This window comes from Podarcis raffonei, chromosome 14 (genome assembly GCF_027172205.1).
Source record: "Podarcis raffonei isolate rPodRaf1 chromosome 14, rPodRaf1.pri, whole genome shotgun sequence".
NCBI classification, from domain to species: domain Eukaryota; kingdom Metazoa; phylum Chordata; class Lepidosauria; order Squamata; family Lacertidae; genus Podarcis; species Podarcis raffonei.
The window spans coordinates 6,121,527-6,139,586 of NC_070615.1; the positions used below are offsets into that span (position 1 = coordinate 6,121,527).

The 18,060-nt window shown below is 46.3% G+C and overlaps 1 protein-coding gene across 3 annotated transcripts in view; it reads right to left on the minus strand.

Moving 5' to 3' along the window:
• The window catches only part of CGNL1 (cingulin like 1), a 79,953-nt gene that overhangs the window by 44,678 nt on the left and 17,215 nt on the right, over positions 1–18,060 (minus strand). For all 3 annotated transcript variants that reach the window (XM_053365386.1, XM_053365387.1, XM_053365385.1), the window contains exon 2: positions 1,365–2,980. In XM_053365386.1, coding sequence (XP_053221361.1) covers positions 1,365–2,960 — 1,596 coding nt within the window. In that variant the 5' untranslated portion in view covers positions 2,961–2,980. The remainder of the gene's footprint in view (positions 1–1,364; positions 2,981–18,060) is intronic.

The following is an 18,060-nucleotide window of genomic DNA, read 5'->3' on the forward strand; positions in this document are numbered from 1 at the left end:
CATGGGGGCTCTTAATTTTGGAGGGACTTTGAAACATGCTCTTAAATACTTTCTGGACTACACTGCTGACTGTGGGAAATGGGACTGTGGGGAATGGGCTGATCTGCTGAGGGGAGATGGAGATATCTTTGGGTTGGAGTTTCCCCGAGACCTACTCCTCAATGAGAAAGGAAAGAAACTAAGAAAGAGATCAGCAAAAGACAAGGTAAAGTGCAGGTATAAACAAGAAGAAGATCTGCAGAAGGGACATGGAAAAGACTTAAGAGCCTCGGACATAAGATTGCCAGGTTGATGGACTAGATGGAATGGACAGTAAGGACTGATACAACCCGAGACCAGGAAGAAGAGACGTTGGAGGAAGATTGGAAGAAAGTTTTTAAAAAATTTATTTTGGGAATTAGTGTAAAATTAACGAGTATTAGGAAAAATGTTGGAATGAAACTATTTGGCTTTAGTAGAAATGATATAAGGAGTTATGTATAAATAAGTACTAAATTTTAAGCTTTAAGGTATTTTATGGTAAGTTAAGGTTAAAATAAATTAAGGTAAACTGAACGACAGAATATAGTGAAAGATGGAAAGGATTTGCTGAGTTAATTAATAAGTTAGACTGCTAAGATAAATTACCCAATAAAAATTGAGAAAGATGGAAAGAATTTGCTGAAACAAATAACTAAACTAGAATACAAAAAGGGAGGTGTGAGGAGGTCAATGAAACAAGTAAATGAAAGATAAAGATATGGAATTATTGGATTTGTGTTTTTTATTGTTATTGTTGTATTTTTATTTTTTTATTTTTCTTTATGTATTTTTTATGTATTGTAACGTATGTTTTGTTAATTTTTTTGTTGTTTCTTTTCTCTTCTTTTCTCTGTAATCTTTAAACTTCTAATAAATATCATTTTTTTAAAAAAACAAAAAAAGGAGGGCGAGCCCAAAACAGTGCTATAGGATGGACTGAGAGGTGTGCGGCAGGAATATTTGCAAAGAGGATTTGCAAATGACTGCCTTGATGCCAAAGTCAGGAGGGGAAATGGACTTCTGTGTCCGGAGAGCTCTGTTTATTTGATACTTTGCCTTCAAAAAGGTAATGGCTCAAAATCCAAAAATGTGAATTATTCCTAAATATGTCTTAACTTGCCATCACCACCTTGCACTTCCTCCCCAGAGCATGGAAGCTGCTTAGCTGAACTCCCCCTTCCTGTCTCTCTAAGTTTTCCATTCAGCAAACTCACCCCCGAGCGGCTGAGGCCACAAGGTGCAGGGATAACCAGCTATTTCATTCATATGTCCAAAACTGCATTTCTGTAGCACAGCATCCTGTCACTGGATCAGGTCAACAGATCACACTCTGGCAAACATACCTGAGCAGCTGAAGTAGAAGCAAATGTTTTCACAGGCAGTTTCGGAGTCGCAAGACGGTTTGGTAACAAGAGAGTGGAAGTCACCATTTTATTTTCACTTTTCTTGGTCTGGCCTGGAAGTGTGGATGATTTATAAGCCGAACTCTCGCTGACTATTTTACTTTGCTTGTGATATTGCAAAGAGTTGAAATGCTTGCTGGGAGAATCTCTTGCTGCTGCTGTTGCTGCTGCCTGGAGTTTGCCCACAGACCGAGGAGAAACCTGATCCCCAAAAGACACTGACTTCTGATCTGGAGAGAACACCTTCTGAAGGCAAACTTTAGAGGGCTGTAGTAAATGCTTGGATGACGTTGCCGAACTTTGACTAAATTCATCTGAACAACTGGAGTTCACCTTGAGCCCGCAGGGAAAGGCACTGTCGACGCTCCTTGACCGCTTACGGTCGTCTGGGTGAATCCTGCTCCTGATTCCCAGCCTGCCTCTTCTCTGAGGACCTATCTTCCGGTCAAACTTTTCAATGAGCTGATCAACTGCAGGAATTGAACCAGTGTCAATATCGCGACCAGTCCCAGGCAAAAATGGGATATACCTTCGGTTTTCATGCCTGTTAACATTGTCAGCATAGATGGCATACTCTTGGTCATCAAGGAAGAACTTATACAGGGAAGCAACAGAAGTTGGGGTAGTTGATGATGACGACGACCTCCGTGAGCCATTCAGGACTGATCCTGCTGAATCTTGCCTGCGGAAAGGAAGGAGATCAGGTCTGCATTTCCTTGTTTCCTGATAGGTGGGCGGACTTATAGCAGATGGAGAGCCATCACTAGAAGAACGTGATCCATGCATTCCATTGGGAGTGTCAAGAACGCTGGGGTATTCCAATTCCTGCTTACTTTGGTCTGCCCCTACTGCAGGCATGGTCAAATTCACAGTTTTTGGTTTGGGCTTGGCCAGTTCTACACACTGGAGGGTCATTTTATCTAATGAAGCAACCTTCAGTGGTGAGCTCCAAGGCTTGCTGTCTGGTTTCTCTTCATCTGCAAGAGATTTGGATTTACTGGATGGGGGAGCCTCAAAGCCTTCCAAATTCAGGATGTTCTTTTCAGGGTCATAGGGCTGCAGAAGCTCAGGATGCCTCTGGAAGTTCAACAGACTGGGCGACTGGGCGAACCCAGCCTTGAAATGCAAGGTGCTGCTCTCTCCCTCATCCACACTGGCCTGCAGGCTTTTAAACTTATTTGGCAATGTGCTGTAAGTTCCCAAACACTGTCTTTCTTCGCCAGTTTTCTTCCCCAGTTCAGGAGCAGAACTGGAGTCCAGCACTGACCTATCAGGTGTCTCGGTTGCAACCTGTGGGCCGTTTGCAGGTGCTACGTGACTGTCAGGCAAACATCCCTCTGCATTGTTGAGCACAATGTATGGATGCCCGTCAATCCCTTGGACTCGGATGCTGACTCCATAGGACCCATCCTTTGCATTCAGTGCACTCTTTGCCTTTGGAGGCACATTGCTTGCAAGCTTGAAGTGGATCCCACAGTCCTGCTGCTGCTGCTGCTGCTGCTGCATGTGCCTGAAGCTGCCCACATAGGACTCCATTCTTCACATGGGTTTAAGCACTGCAAAGAGGAAAGAAACAGATACGTGAGTAGAGGAAATGAGCCACTTTCATCTTCATCATACCATCATTTTCTTCACTGACATATGGGGTTGATCCAAGACAATTGGGCATCTGCAGAGGAAAATCCAAAATGCATCCACCACATACAGTGGTTAAAAGGAAGTTCAGTCCTTGAACAGAAATCAGGGCACTAGCCTTTGCCTACCTCACTGTGATGCTATTACTACTACTACTACTACTACTAGTAGTAGTAGTAGTACATTATTGTTTGCCAGTGCTGCCAAAATTAATAAGTGTCTTGGTGGGCCAGAATAAATGGGTGCTGGATCAGGTTTCCAAACTGTGGGTGAACCACTGGACAATACCGTGAGTTCAAAGGCCACTGGCCTAACCTGAGAAGGGCCTCCCCAAGTGGACTCTCAGTCTGTGGAGGGAACATGTTGAGAGAGAAAGTCCCCTCAGAGGCCCTAGGCCCAGATCCTCTTCCCAGCTTCCAAACGCCCCACTTCCTCCCCTCTTCATGAAGAAGCAAGCCCAAACCAAACCATACAGAGAGTCCACTCATGTTTCCAAGCTGAAAGCTCCTTCCCTAAGTCAGGTAATGCTGCCTTCACCAACCTAGCTTTAGCCCATCCACTTTACATATGATGAAAAGTTTAACCATTCACACATGCAAACCTGCTGCACTTCTCAAGCAATACAAGGCCAAAAGAAGGATCCCACTTCCTGCTGGATGTGCACTTGCAGCCTTATTCCATTTTGCCATGAACACATTCTGGAGCTCCATGAACAAAAGTTGGCTGTTCCACTTCTTCTAGTTGGTGACCTCCTAACTCTGCATCCCAAGCCAGACAGGAGTGTCAGCTGGCCATGAAAGTAAGGCTGTAGCAACTATGTGTGGCACAAAATGGGAAAAGGCCCTTCCTGTGGCCAATGTGCTTCTGTAGCACCATGCATGCCTCACTTCTTGGCACTTGATCAAAGACCACCTTGGGGCAAGAGTGGCCAAAGGGCAACTCAACGTTTTGCCCATATCAGGCTTCAGAAGGGTGAGGAACCAGGACACAGCTGCTGCTTGCCAACAGTCGTCACTGAGAAGACCATGTGGCCATGCTCAGAGCTCTCAGAGCAGAACACGCCAAACTACAGCATCATGCCCTGTCCCAGCTGCAGAACGAAGAGCAGAAACTCAAAAATGCACAGGAAAACACAGGTGGACAACGAACAACTGCAGGAAATGACATTTGCTGCTCCCAGCCTCCATTTCTCAGTTCCCCAGAACTTCCCCACACTTCCAGCTTCCCTTTGTTTGTTCTGCACAATCACATCTCCCACAAGATCTCCAACTTCCAGGTATTATGAAAGAAGACAACACCGGAAACTGTGCCTCCAATCTAATCGCAGTCAGACAGATCCAGCACCCTTGGATATCCACAAAATGTTCTGTCCATTTTGACAGATTTTGAAGCAAGATTGTAAAAAAGAAACAATGCATAATTTATATTGGCTGGGTATGGGGGGGGGATGACATCATAATACTATTAAAGCAACAGCCAGTAAGGCCAGAATAAAGAGAATTCTCCATTTCTAACATTTTAAAGCAACACCCATCCTGAACCTTCAGCATCTGATTAATGCTACAGATCAAGGTGAGCTCTTCCTATGAAAGTCAATGCTATAGTAAGATTGCAGCTCAATTCACACTCACCTGAGCATAAGACTTAAGTAAACATGCCCACATTGGGCAAAATATTTCTGCATTGTTGGACTAGTTGACCCTCATGGTCCCTTCCAACTCTACAATTCCATGAGTCTGTGAATATGATTGTGTCATGAATCTGTTATTCTTTAAGGTGCTAGCAATGGCTTTTATTGCAATAGAAATAATCATCTTCTGGAATCTGGCCAGTGAGACACTATAGGGAGATTTTGAATCTGTTTGGGAATTGTTTTCCCCACCTCTGACCTTCTTTTATTACACACAATACAGGCACACAAGCATTGGCATCTGTATCAAATATATTTTAAACGCTGGAAACTGAATTACGAGCCTGAGATTTTCATCCAATGGCTGTGGAATTTTCCTTTTTTAAAAACATGGCCTTCTGTTTTAATTTGCCCTTTTTATTCATTGTGCTAAATTTCAGTAATGTGTTAATTTAGAGGGGAAATTTATTTATCATTGTTCAGTGTGTTGATGCAAATAAAATAGTTTTGCAAATAAAATAGAGGCATAACAATATCAATTTTGAGTGGTAAAAGCATAAAGTAGACAAATTATTGTGTTGTAAATCTTGAGGGCATGCCTAACGCAGATTAATGCACAGTTCTTGAAGTTATCTACGGCTGCAGTTTTATTGACATGGACCTCTTCCAATCAGATACAAACAGGCACAGCCACTTTGTATGGTCCCATCAAATAATAAAAAGATAGGAATAGTGGTTGGACTCACTTCAATTTTACACTGGCTCACGTACTGTTTTCTTAACAATCACATCCTAAAGTGGAGAGGAAAAAGCTGTTTCACCAGGGACATCTTCAGGATCAAAGAATTTTTCCAAGCCCAAAGGCATCTGGTCCAAATAATGTATCACATTCCAGCTATTAATGCAGCCAGTCTTGTCAGAAATGAAACAGAAACCATTAATCTCTTAGGAAGGTGCAGCAAATGTTCTTCAAATGCACAAAACCAATCTGGGGCTTGTTGAAGAAAAGAACTGCCTCTGCAAAGGATTTTGCAACCAAACAAAGCTTCTCTCTCCCTTGGAATTATTTTGACATTCCAGAAACATGTCCGCTTTGCAAAACAGATATATCACCCCTGGGACAGCAGCCAGGGGCAGACTTTGGTAGTCTTTCGTAATGGCGCCCTGTGTGAAGCCAAAATTTGGTGCCCCCAAATGAATCTTTTCTATTATGGGTCTTCTTGATTTTGTGCCCCCCACAGCTTGGCACACTGGGGGGGGGTGGAGTGCCCATACCACCCTAAATCTGGCATTGCAGCAACATGCCCCTGATCGGCAGGTGGCAGCTTATTCCTCATAAATTAGTTGGAACAAATTGCTTCCTCTACTGTCAGTAATGCGCCTGAAGACTTTGGAGGCCAATAATGCAACTCCCAGGATCTTCTGGCACTAAAAACCGTCAGCTGCAATTTAGGAAGTGGGGGGCAAGAAACACTTTTGATGTTCTCTGTCTAGCAGGACAACACATCCACTGTTTCATACTATGCCAAATTTGACAGAGAAAAAAACCAAAGCCTTTCACCTGGAAAGTCTGAATTCAGTCCAAGGAAGCCACAGGCTGCCTTTTTGTAAGCTGATTGTATTTGATGCAACAGCTGGGTTTTGTAAATGTTTGAGAAGGTGGCACCCTCCGGCTGGTGAGAGGGGAGGGCAGAGCAATGGCCTGGAACCAGTTTTGCACCTTAAATTTAAAGAGAGGCAGGCAAAGAGTAGAGAGTTCTGCTGGAGCTGACTAGAAACCGGTACAAGCTTAGGGGCTCTGGGAATCTAACGCAGGCTTGGGGGCTCTGGGAATCCTATCTTTTTGCAAGCTCACTAGCTGTAAATAATACAAAGACACTTCAGTTTCCACTGTTCTCTCGGCGCCAAAGAAAACAAAACCCTGGACTTCTCACCACTCAGGAAATGAGGGAGCTCATAACAATCCAAAACAGGTGGATGTAGCAAGATCTAAAGCAGGGCAGGCAGACCCTTTTCAGCACAAAGGCCACATCGGCAGCCTTTCAGGAGCGACACGCCAGTGGTGTGTGGGGCTAGAGGCAGAAGTGGGTGCAGCAACAATATTGCCCATTTCTTTACAGGAAAAGTCAGAGCGTTCCCACATGCAGATGGCCACACCCCTCCATCCAGGTAAGCGCCAGGCACAATCACAGTGCGAAGAAACATTCTATCCAGACAAAAGCACTTGAGGAGGATGCAGAGAAGCCCTACGCAGAGGTGTCGCAAGGAGCATAACTCTGAGGGCCAGACAGAGAAGTCTGGAGGGCCGCATGCAAGGTTCCTCGCCCTCTGATCAAACAACTGCAGTTCTCCATTGGCAATTAAGATTTCCCTCAGAGGTTTCTCCAGGTGCTTAGAGGTCTGCCAGGTGGGAAACTGGAGAAGGCCTGCCATGACACCCCCTCCCTTGGTCTGTCCACCTGGCACCTTTTTGTTAAGGAGCCAAGCTAAGGCTATACCAACATTGCCTACCTAATTTGGTACCTTCCAGATAATTTGGACTATGACTCCCATCTACCCCAACTAGTGCTGTCCAAAACATCTGGAGGGCTCCAGGTTGGGGGAAGCTGCTCTGTACTGCTCTCTAAGCCATCCATTGACATCCCATTGGCCCATAAGGGTATTCACTCTCTGTTATTGTGACAGGAGTTTTCTCCAGCTTCTGGTATATTTTACTGATTCTTCTGCTGCTCTTGCATTTTATTCATATTATTAGCAACAATATTTGGATATTTCAATAATTAGAATATGAATCATTATTCTTTTTTATTAATCATATTTGAAGAAAAGTGGATATAAATCCATAAATAAACTAAAAAGATTGATACTCTAAAGGAGTTGCAGAATATATTCTACTAGTTCTGGAGACACTTTGAATAACCAGTAACTGGCACTGACTTGCATTATGGCCAAAAGGTATATTTTTTAATCCCCAAATCTAGCAAGGAAGTACTGTCTCTGGCTCATCTTCCAAACAGAAAGAACTTCCTTTCTCCCCAGGTCAGTCCGGGCACCACATCAGTCAGGCCGACCCAAACCAACCCAGCTACTACTTTGCTGGCTGGAAAACTGCAGGCCAGAAGGAACATCACACAGCGGCCACACTGGGAGCACTGTTTGCTCCTGGAATGCTTATATGTAGGAAAAACTTGCGCAAGATGGAGCATTTAAGTAGCTCTTAAAAATCTGTTTTATCAGCTGCTCGCTTGGGATCAGCTGTGTCAGAATCAGCATTCAAATCCAATTTTCTCAAGTACTGAAACCCAGCTGCGAATGTTTCAGAGGCCCTGTTGCAGGCAGCCAACATCTTAAAAAGAGGGAGGGAGGATGCAGTTACAGTTCTTTCCTTACATTTTTCTACCTGACTGAATGGATTTAGAAAAGGGGGGGGGATCCATTGCTGTCCCAAAAGCAAAGAACAAAAATAGGCTACTTCAGGAAAAAGAGCTTCTTAGGCAAAGTTTCAGCTGCTTCCTACAGTACTTCTGGGGAGACGTATTTGGGGAAAGAGCACCACAGAGGAGGAGAGTGGGGAAGAGGATGGTGCAGAATGAGATCCCTTGGCTGGTCCATTTATGTGATTCACTGTCACAAATCATGGAGATGGCTAGAAGGGAAGGAGATGGGGCCAGCCCAAGAGGTTTTGGCACTGCAGGCAGAATGCCCCACTGCCCCTGTCCTTGATGCCCAGGCCCCCTCCTTTGCACTCATCCCTGCCATTGCAACTGGCCTACAGCTGTGTCCAGACTGCTGCCAGAAGGGGAATGGTGCTGTGCCAGGAGCCTGGGTGAAGCCATGTTCCAAAGGAAACATCAGCTCCCCCATATCTGCACCTGCCCTGCCTTTTTTCTTTTTTCCTCTCCAGGGCTCAACCCTACTGTAGAACCAGAACCTGGGACTTGGCGGCCACCAAAGCAGGGCTGTAGCCACTGTTCCCCACCACCACCACAGCTCTGGCCGAAGGTGGGAACTGCAGCCTGGGACACCTCTTTCCGCTGAGAGGCTAGAGCAGGTCAGGGGGTGCTCCTCCTGAACCCCAGATAAGCTCCCAGGTTGGGCCTGTTGAACATGGGAGATTCTGTTACCAGAGACAACTTGACACATTCTGATGCCTCCTTCAGGCCATCATAAAAATGAAAGAACTGGACAATTTGCAGCTCTTTTAATGGGGCTTCTGCAAGCGCTGCCTGAGGCAAGCAAACCACTTTGCCTTGGAGACTCCAGGTGTGTCCTGCCTTGGCCCATGCTGCCCAGACTCTGTCTCCGTTTGCAGACTTCCAACACAGCAGGAGCCATTGCCAAGCACCAGGAGGCAGTTTTATTCTACATACAGTGGTACCTCGGGTTACATATGCTTCAGGTTACATACGCTTCAGGTTAAAGACTCCGCTAACCCAGAAATATTACCTCAGGTTAAGAACTTTGCTTCAGGATGAGAACAGAAACCGTGCAGCGGTGGCAGGAGGCCCCATTAGCTAAAGTGCTGCTTCAGGTTAAGACCAGTTTCAGCTTAAGAACAGACCTCTAGAACGAATTAAGTTCTTAACCCGAGGTACCACTGTACATTTCTTTTTTCTGGTCTGTATATGTACAAATATCTCACTGCCACCTTCCAAAATGAGGCAATGGAATTCTTTACAGTACTTCAAAAAGGCCACCAAAGCGACGTTCTAAGCCCATCGCCTAGCCATACCAGTTTCCTCACGGCCGCCTCTCCTCAGGCCCTGTGGCGACCAACCAGTGTTGGATTTCCTCTATGACTGAAAATTATTTTATTTATCCTTCCCTTTTAAAAGAGGAAACACTTCAGAACAAGCGGTCTTTGGCAGGCAACTATGGGGAGGGGGGTGCAGGGGGTGCTCTTATTCCAGGCCCAGCTGTTGGATGAGGGAGACAGAGAAACCAAGGAACTGAAGTGTCATATCAGATCACACAAACACGAAAATGGACCACTAGGTTTGTAAGTAAAGGCGGAATGAAGACACGAGCAGACGGCCAATTCATGCTCACTTCTCCAGCATCAAAGGGCAAAAAAAGAGAACCTGGCAAGGTCCATTTGTATTTCTGCCAAAATAGCTCCCACCAAAAGGCGCACAAGGGGCCCCTTCAGAAATGGAGACTGGCTATTAACAATTATTAATTGCTAGCATATGAAGTTGCTGCCCAATACTCAGAGCAGCACTATTTGTTCTGTGGCAGATGTGCCTCTAAAGGGGGGTGTCCCTCATGAAATGCAGCTGTGAGAGGCTGTCATTTCAAATAGATGAGCAGGGGGCTAATAACTTCAGTGGTCTGATTTTCCAGTCAAAATTGCCTCTCCAAAATACTTTGCTACCACTTGGGTGGGGAAAGATGGACAGGGAGGGCAGTTTTCATCAGAAAAATGGGCTGTGTGGAAAGGGTTAAGGACCCCCCCCCTTAATAGAGTCATAGCCACTTGTGGCTTCTTTTCCTTGAAAGAATCACCCTCTTACAGCTACCTATGGATCTGAAGGGACCAAATCAATGGTTGGAGGGTTTTGGATATAGTTTTCAAAGACCTCCAAGGATCTGCACAGGACCCCATTCCTCACAGCCACAGAGGTTACCAAGCCTCTCCTGCAAAGACAGAAGGCCACACTTGGGACAGTAAATTATCCCTAAATATAGCAAGACTTCCTGTTTGGCAAGGTTTAATGTCTTCCCTTCCAACTTACTAGAAGGAAGATACAGCAAAGCCCCAATGAACAACAGATGTTGCCCTTGTAGCAGCACTGAGGTGTCTTCCAGGTTCTTTTCTACTGTTCTTCTATTAGGAAGACCTAACAGATCCCACTATACAGTGGTATTCGGTTTAAGTACTTAATTCATACCAGAGGTCCATTCTTAACCTGAAACTCTTCTTAACCTGAAGCACCACTTTAGCTAATGGGGCCTCCCGCTGCTGCTGCGCCGCCAGAGCACGATTTCTGTTCTCATCCTGAAGCAAAGTTCTTAACCTGAGGTACTATTTCTGGGTTAGCGGAGTCTGTAACCTGAAGCGTATGTAACCTGAAGCGTATGTAACCTGAGGTACCACTGTACAGTCCCTCCCTGGATTAATGAGAGAGTTTAGCATTATATACCTGTGATTTACAGTTGTATCCATGCACTGGCGTACGGAGGGGAGGAGCACACCGCCCCAGGCACCATATGGGGAAAGGGTGCCATCGTGGCTGCCCCACCGGACGCACGCCACATGGTGCGCAACCCTGGCCATGCACCAAGCCCCCATGGGCAAAGTGCCACGCCCCCCCCTTTTCCGCTCCGGGGACTGCAGCATGTTGCTCCACCACTGTATCCATGTATATTTTTATTAGTATTATTAATTGTTCTACAGCATTTAAATGGAAAAATAAAGAGTTTCATTAGAAGAAACTCATGGGCTTTGGGAGACCACGTGTCTTCTGTAGAATTTCCAGCTTGACTCTGGCCAGTGCTGAGCCTGAGGCAATTTATGTCAAATCCACCCTGTACCAGACCCCACAGAACCCTACAGAAAATTGCCACATCCTGTACTTGTTGCTGAGCCCTGCCCAGGTTCCTCCCACACAGAGGCTTGCACTGCACTCCCAGGAATGTGATCTGTTCTCTCTACAAATGAACTTCAATCGCATTCTGATATTTCGCAACTTATGCAAGCAGGTCTTTCCAGGCAGCAGGTCAGACTGGAGAGGCAGCCGGCACCAGACTCAAGCTTCTCCAGAGCAATCCTGAAATGACTGTAAAGTCCAACCCACCCCTAAAGGGAACCTAAATGCAAAACAAGAAATGCACTATCAGCTCTGTGGCCAATGATCAAAGAGCTCCATGCTGAAGACATCCACTTCAGCACTGCCTAAATTGTTTGAATTTTCCTGGACTCCCTGGCTGCAGCCTCAAGTAGCTCCCATTCAAAGAAACCTCTGCTGCTGTTTTCACTCTGGTCATCAGAGAAGGGGCATAGCTGAGCAGTGCAGCATCTGCTTTGCATGCAAAAGGTCTCAAGTTCAATCCCTGACATGGCATCCCTGGACAGAGCCGGGGAAAGGGATCCTGCCTGAAACCCTGGGGAGCCACTCCCAGCTTGTTAGCTTAGGCAGCACTGAGCTATCTGGGCCAGTGGTCTGACTCAGTGTCAAGCAGCTTCCTATACTTCTACCTGGCTGGTCCCCTGAGCCTGCCTGTCTTCATCCTTTGCCTCCTTCTGTGACATGAACTGGCAGGACGCAGAGGAAGGGGAACAGGATCCTGGCAAGGGCTGTAGCCGCCACGACTGGTACACACCAAGGCAAGAAGAAGATGGGGAAGGGGAGCTTGGGGACTTAGGAGGTACGCACAGGACATGGCGTGGGGGCAGCTGACAGTTCACAGGAGCCAGGAGAGGGGGAACATATCAGCAAAACCAGAGACAGCCCCTTCTCCACAGACATGGCGGGCTCTGAGGCGCTGGGAACAGCGGGAAGGGCGCTCTAGGAAACTGAGGCAGGCAAGGGAACACAGCCCAGCTCACTAGTGGACCAGGTGGGGATCACAGGGATCAGTAGGTCTGGGAGAAAGTTTGTGGTCACACAGCTGGATTAGGTGAGGATCACATGCCTTGTCGAGTGCAGAGACACAGCTGCTCAGCTAGAGCAAACCCAGATGTGTCAAAATTGGAAGGATAAAAGGGAAGCAAGGCAGTGAATCTGTGTCTGCTCAGCTTTCCATGTTGATAGACCACGGCTTGGCTGCTTCAGAAGCTCCACTGGACTGTGACTTCGGGACTGACCACAGGTTTTCTGACCGCAGGTTTTCTGACCCTGGATCTGCTGCAGAGGCGGGAGCCTGGCCTAACTGTTTGACTTTGGACTTGGCCTGGTCTTTGACCTCTTGGACTGTCTGACTACTCTCTACCATTTCCCTTGGGAACTGTGTACACCAGTGGGACTTATCTCCATGTACGTTGGGGTTCAGGACATTCTGCTTCTAAGTTCCTTTCCCCCTCAAACCTGTTGTCTAGCCCAGTTCAAGCAATCTGGTTCACCCTTTGTATATGCTTCCCATCCTTGCACTGTCCCGTCCTGTCATGCTGTGTTAAGTCAGGAAGTCTTTAATTAACCATAGATTCCCACTGAACCTAAACCTAGAGACAGGTTGCCATGTCTGGAAGAAGCCAGGGTCTTAAACTAACTTCAAACCATGGACTGAGGTCTTGGCTTGGTCTGAGTCTAATATACTTTTCCAGTTTGGAATGAGCAGGAAATGATGCTTAACTAAAGACTTCCAGGCTTAATCACAGCACACTGAGGAGGGAAGAGACTGTATGTGCAGGCACAAAGCTCGTTCATTGATTGAGTTTACTAAGTTACTAAGTGGTCTCTTTCTGGCCCATCTCATCTGCTTCCTTTTCCCCAGGTAGCCAGGCTGATTTCTCTAGTCCAGCCTCCATTGTGGTAAAGCTCCCCCAGAATTTCAAAAAAATGCAAACATGGCTGGACTCGAAACAAAAGCAAAAAACCCAATTCTAGTGAATATAGAGCAACTGTATTTTTAATTACACCAATCATTGGGTTGGAAACAACCTTGCCAGTTCACCAACATACAATTTCCACAGTATTCTTATAATGGTTATTTATATTGAATCCTGATATAATTACTACGTTGGTTTACAGCAGGGGTGGCCAACTCCCAAGAGACTGTGATCTACTCACAGAGTTTAAAACTGGCAGTGATCTACCCCCTTTTCGGGGGTTCAGGTCAAGGCTGTTGAGCTTTTCTTAGGAAGGAAAGCCCTATTTTGGGGGGTTCAAGTCAAAGTTGAGCTTTTTTTAGGGGAGCCAAAGTTGTTGAGCTTCTTTGCGGGGGAACCAGTGATCTACCAGTGATCTACCACAGACGTCCAGTTATCTACCGGTAGATCACGATCTACCTGTTGGACATGCCTGATTTACAAGAAAACTTCACCACCGCCTCACAATCCTAGATCTCACAGCCTCCCAAAAGCAAAGGAACATTTTCTTCCTGCAGTTTAGAATTAATTCACTGTCCCACATGATGTAAGGATGGCTACAAGCTTAGATTGAGTTTTGTTCTTGTTTTTTGTTTGTTTGTTTAGAAGAAGGAGTAGACCAATTAACACCGGAGAAGAGGTCCACCAATGGCTACTAGATTCTTGGGTACTAAATCTTAGCAGGTTAGTCGTAAATTTGGAATTCAGAAGTTCATCATGACAGCCCCATAGGAAAATCCAAAAATGCTTCACTGATCAGTTACTGTACCCCACCAAAGAGGAGCAGTATGCAACACAATACCCAGTTTACTGGAATCAGCTTGACTATCCATAGTTTCCTTGAGTCAGTTTGTCCTTACGTCATAGATTCAACTTTCTAAAACACATTCGGCTTTAGCAACTCCAGCCAGTTGAAATACAACCTCTAGCTTTGAATCAGAAATGCAAGCAATCTTGCAAAGAAGGGTTACCATTTTTAATGGCTAGCATGAAGTAGGAGCTTCTTCTTCCTAGCCACTTCAATGGTAACACTTCAAAGAAAAGGAGGCAAATATCTCTGCTTATTTTCCTCATTCTCTTTCCTCTATGCTAATACTGCACAGACACAGTAAAACCCAAAAGCTTCAGTATCAGCTAATTCACTTGCCACAGCTGCACCTGCTCTGAAAAAGGTCCCAGAATTGCACAAACCCACATTCAACTCCTTTACTGAATCTCAAGAGGCTAGCAATGTCTGTTTGAAGTCGCTGCTCTCGAGGGAGTAGACACAATTAGCTATCCCTCCAAACTGAACCTGAACAGGTCCCATTCAGACCCAGCAGAAGGAAATGTCTATATAGAAATGCCCATCGCTGGTGTCTGCATGAGTCTCACACTTGGAATGTCGGGTATGAGCCATTTTGGCACTGGATTCCAGATTCTGAGAACAGGAGAGGCAGATTAGTGAACACTGGCAGCAGAACCAAGTACAAGAACCATACATCTTCCTCTGGAAAAAAAATGAACAAGCTCAACAAACTACCCAAATGAGAATCTCAGGTCCAAAAGAGCAATGCTCCTTTCACAAAAGAGATCCAATTGCCATGTTAGAAGCCAGGGCTCCCTTCCTGACTCTGCTGCGAAGCCACACGATGCAGCCCCTGGACCTTGTACCTGTGACCACCCTTGTCTCTCCTCCAGGAAAACAGAGAGCCTTTGAGCCACAAAATCTAAAGCAGCACACAATCACCTGCTGCAGAGAATATTCCTTTAGGCTAATGGGCTACAAGAAGCTTCATTAAGGAGTGTTAATCCATCTCCCAACATTTAGCATTCAGCAAATGAAAGGCTAGGCTAAGGAAAGACAGCAGGCAGGTAGATATTAATTCATACATTATCATTTCTTAAATATTAGCATTCCATTGTGGAATGCCTTCCAGGGGAGACACGCCTGACACCCGGGTTACTCAGTTTCTGGCACCAGTTTAAGCTTCTCATTTGCCTAAACATTTTGGTGATGGTTTTAATTAGACTGCAAATGGCTGATTTAGGGCTGAAAGGGTTTGATCTGCTGTTTTGCTGTCTATAGTATTGCTTTTTACACTGCGTCTTTTAGATGGTTTTTATCATTACCCACATTGAGAATAAGTGTCCAAAATAACATTTTTTAAAGGGGCAGGCAATTCATTTTTATAAGAAGCCAGCAGTGAGTCTGCCTTACCACCAGCCCAGTCCAGTCCAGTCTGGCTGCCAGGAACGCTTCAAGGGGCAGCGTCTTTCCCAGTCCTGGTCCTGGAGCACCTGCTGGCTAAGGTGCAGCTGGTTGTTTCAATAATAATAATCACAATAATGTTATGTATACCCCAGTCACTCAAATCAAAGCTCCCTCCTTTGAGCTGCCTCTTCCAACCCTCCTTTCTGAACCCTAAGCTCTTCCTTCATGGCCTGCCTTTCTCTAGCTCAGGGGTAGTCAACCTTTTTATACCTACCACCCACTAATGCATCTTTCTTGATGCTAAAATTTCCTTACCACCCACCAGTGCTCGATGGAAGGAGAATTCAGCTTGTGCTGTAGAACCCCCTACCGCCCACCTAGAATCCTGAAATGCCCACTAGTGGGTGGTAGGGACCAGGTTGACAACCCCTGCTCTAACTAATGGCACAGACCCTTCTGTTTCACATTTTAGCAATTTTTATCTGGCCCATAAAATAAAAATAAATAAAAAACAAGAACAATATTTTTGTCATTTTGAGGAGCTAGCCTGGATGTCATCTGAGGAGGCTCTTATAGGTCCTTAGATGTAAGACTGGGGTCTGCAGAAAAGCTGGTGGCTAAAGTGAAAAGCTGGTGGCTGGTGGTGCTGTGGTCTAAACCCTGAGCCTCTTGGACTTGCCAATCAGAAGGTCGGCGGTTTGAATCCCCGTGATGGGGTGAGCTCTCATTGCTCGGTCCCAGCTCCTGCCAACCTAGCAGTTCAAAAGCACGCCAAAAAGTGCAAGTAGATAAACAGGTACCACTCCGGCGGGAAGGTAAACGGCGTTTCCGTGAGCTGCTCTGGTTTCAGTGTTTCGTTGCACCAGAAGCGGCTTAGTCATGCTGGCCATATGACTTGGAAAAACTGTCTGCGGACAAACGCCGGCTCCCTCGTCCTGCAAAGCGAGAGGAGCGCTGCAACCCCAGAGTCGTCCGCAACTGGACTTACGGTAACTGTCAGGGGTCCTTTACCTTTATCTTTAAAGTGACCAAAATGGTTTCATTTTGAATAGCCCTGGTCTTGTCTATTAACTATCTCCTTTGTTATGTAAACTAGGGGCAAGTGTTGCTACAGAAATGAAACAGCTGGAGACGCTTCCTGATCTGCAGCATGACTTTCTTTCTCTAGACTCCCCATCTGCACCCTCCTTCAGGTAAACATGTGAGGCTAGATAAGAGATGGGGAACTGAGCCTTGCTGGGGGGCTGGATCTTTTATCTCCCCCACCCCATCCTAGTGGGCCAGGTGTGACAGGCGACCAGGGCAGCTCACCTGTCAATCACATCAGGTGACCCACAAAGTTTGAAATTAGGCAAAGGCACAAGGGCTACCTAGTCAGCTTGTCAAGGGCTGTGCAGAGACCTTTGCAGGTCTAGCCAATCAGCTAATCAGAGAGGCCCACATTCCCCTTGAGGTCCAGTTGCATCTTGATCCACTTTGTACGAGAAAATTGCATGTGGCTTTCTCAAATAGTCTGATCTGTTTCCAGGTATGGAGTCTCTGTTTTGCCAGTCTAAGCCTGCTGGCTGGAACTGATGAGAAAGGTAAAGGGATCCCTGACCATTAGGTCCAGTCGTGGACAACTTTGCGGGTTGCGGTGCTCATCTCGCTCTATAGGCCAAGGGAGCCGGCATTTCTCCACAGACAGCTTCCGGGTCATGTGGCCAGCATGACTAAGCAGTTTCTGGTGAACCAGAGCAGCACACAGAAATGCCATTTACCTTCCCGCCGGAGCGGTACCCGTTTATCTACTTACACTTGACATGCTTTCAAACTGCTAGGTTGGCAGGAGCAGGGACCAAGTAACAGGAGCTCACCCCGTTGCAGGGATTCGAACCGCCGACCCTCTGATCGGCAAGCCCTAGCCTCTGTGGTTTAGACCACAGCACCACCGGTGTCCCTGGAACTGATGAGAGCTGTAGTCCAAAACTTCTGGAGGGCTTCAGGTTGGGAAAAAGCTGGTCTAAAAGGTACAATTAACAGGTAAGGCCCCGTTTCCTCTTTTTCCTCCTCGGTGTTTTCTTGCCCCATTGATGCAGAGCCCCAAACTAGACTATGGTAGAAACATGTGATTCACTTTTTGGAGTTCTTTCTTGAACATCAAAGCAGCCTTTGTGGAAACAATGGCAAAGCAACGATGGCTGAGCTACCACTGAGAGCCAGGAGCCTTCGGTGCCTCTAAATGCAGTTTGCGCTTTCAAGCACAATAGCTGGTTTGTGTCCAAATATCTGATAACAACCAGCCCTTTTCTCCACAGGAGGATCTGGCTTGTTTTACTAAGTTTTCCTCCAGCCGAGACTCCAGAAAACCTTGTGTCTCCGTAAGGCGGGACTCCCAACGAGATCATTACTGCTCTGTTTCAATACGGAAGGCACCCCGGACGGATTTCTGATGCAACAGCATTTAAAAGGAAAAAATGCTTTAAAATGCAGTTAAAACATAAGACGCTAGGATGCTCCACTTGTTTAGGACCCAGCTCCATGGCTGGGGGGGGGGAAGGGGCCACAGCCTTCAATCACCCCCGTCTCAGATGTGGCCCCCCATCCAAAGATGCCACTTGGAAGCAGTTCCCACCCTGCCATGGACTGTATGAACTGGGCCCCATTCATG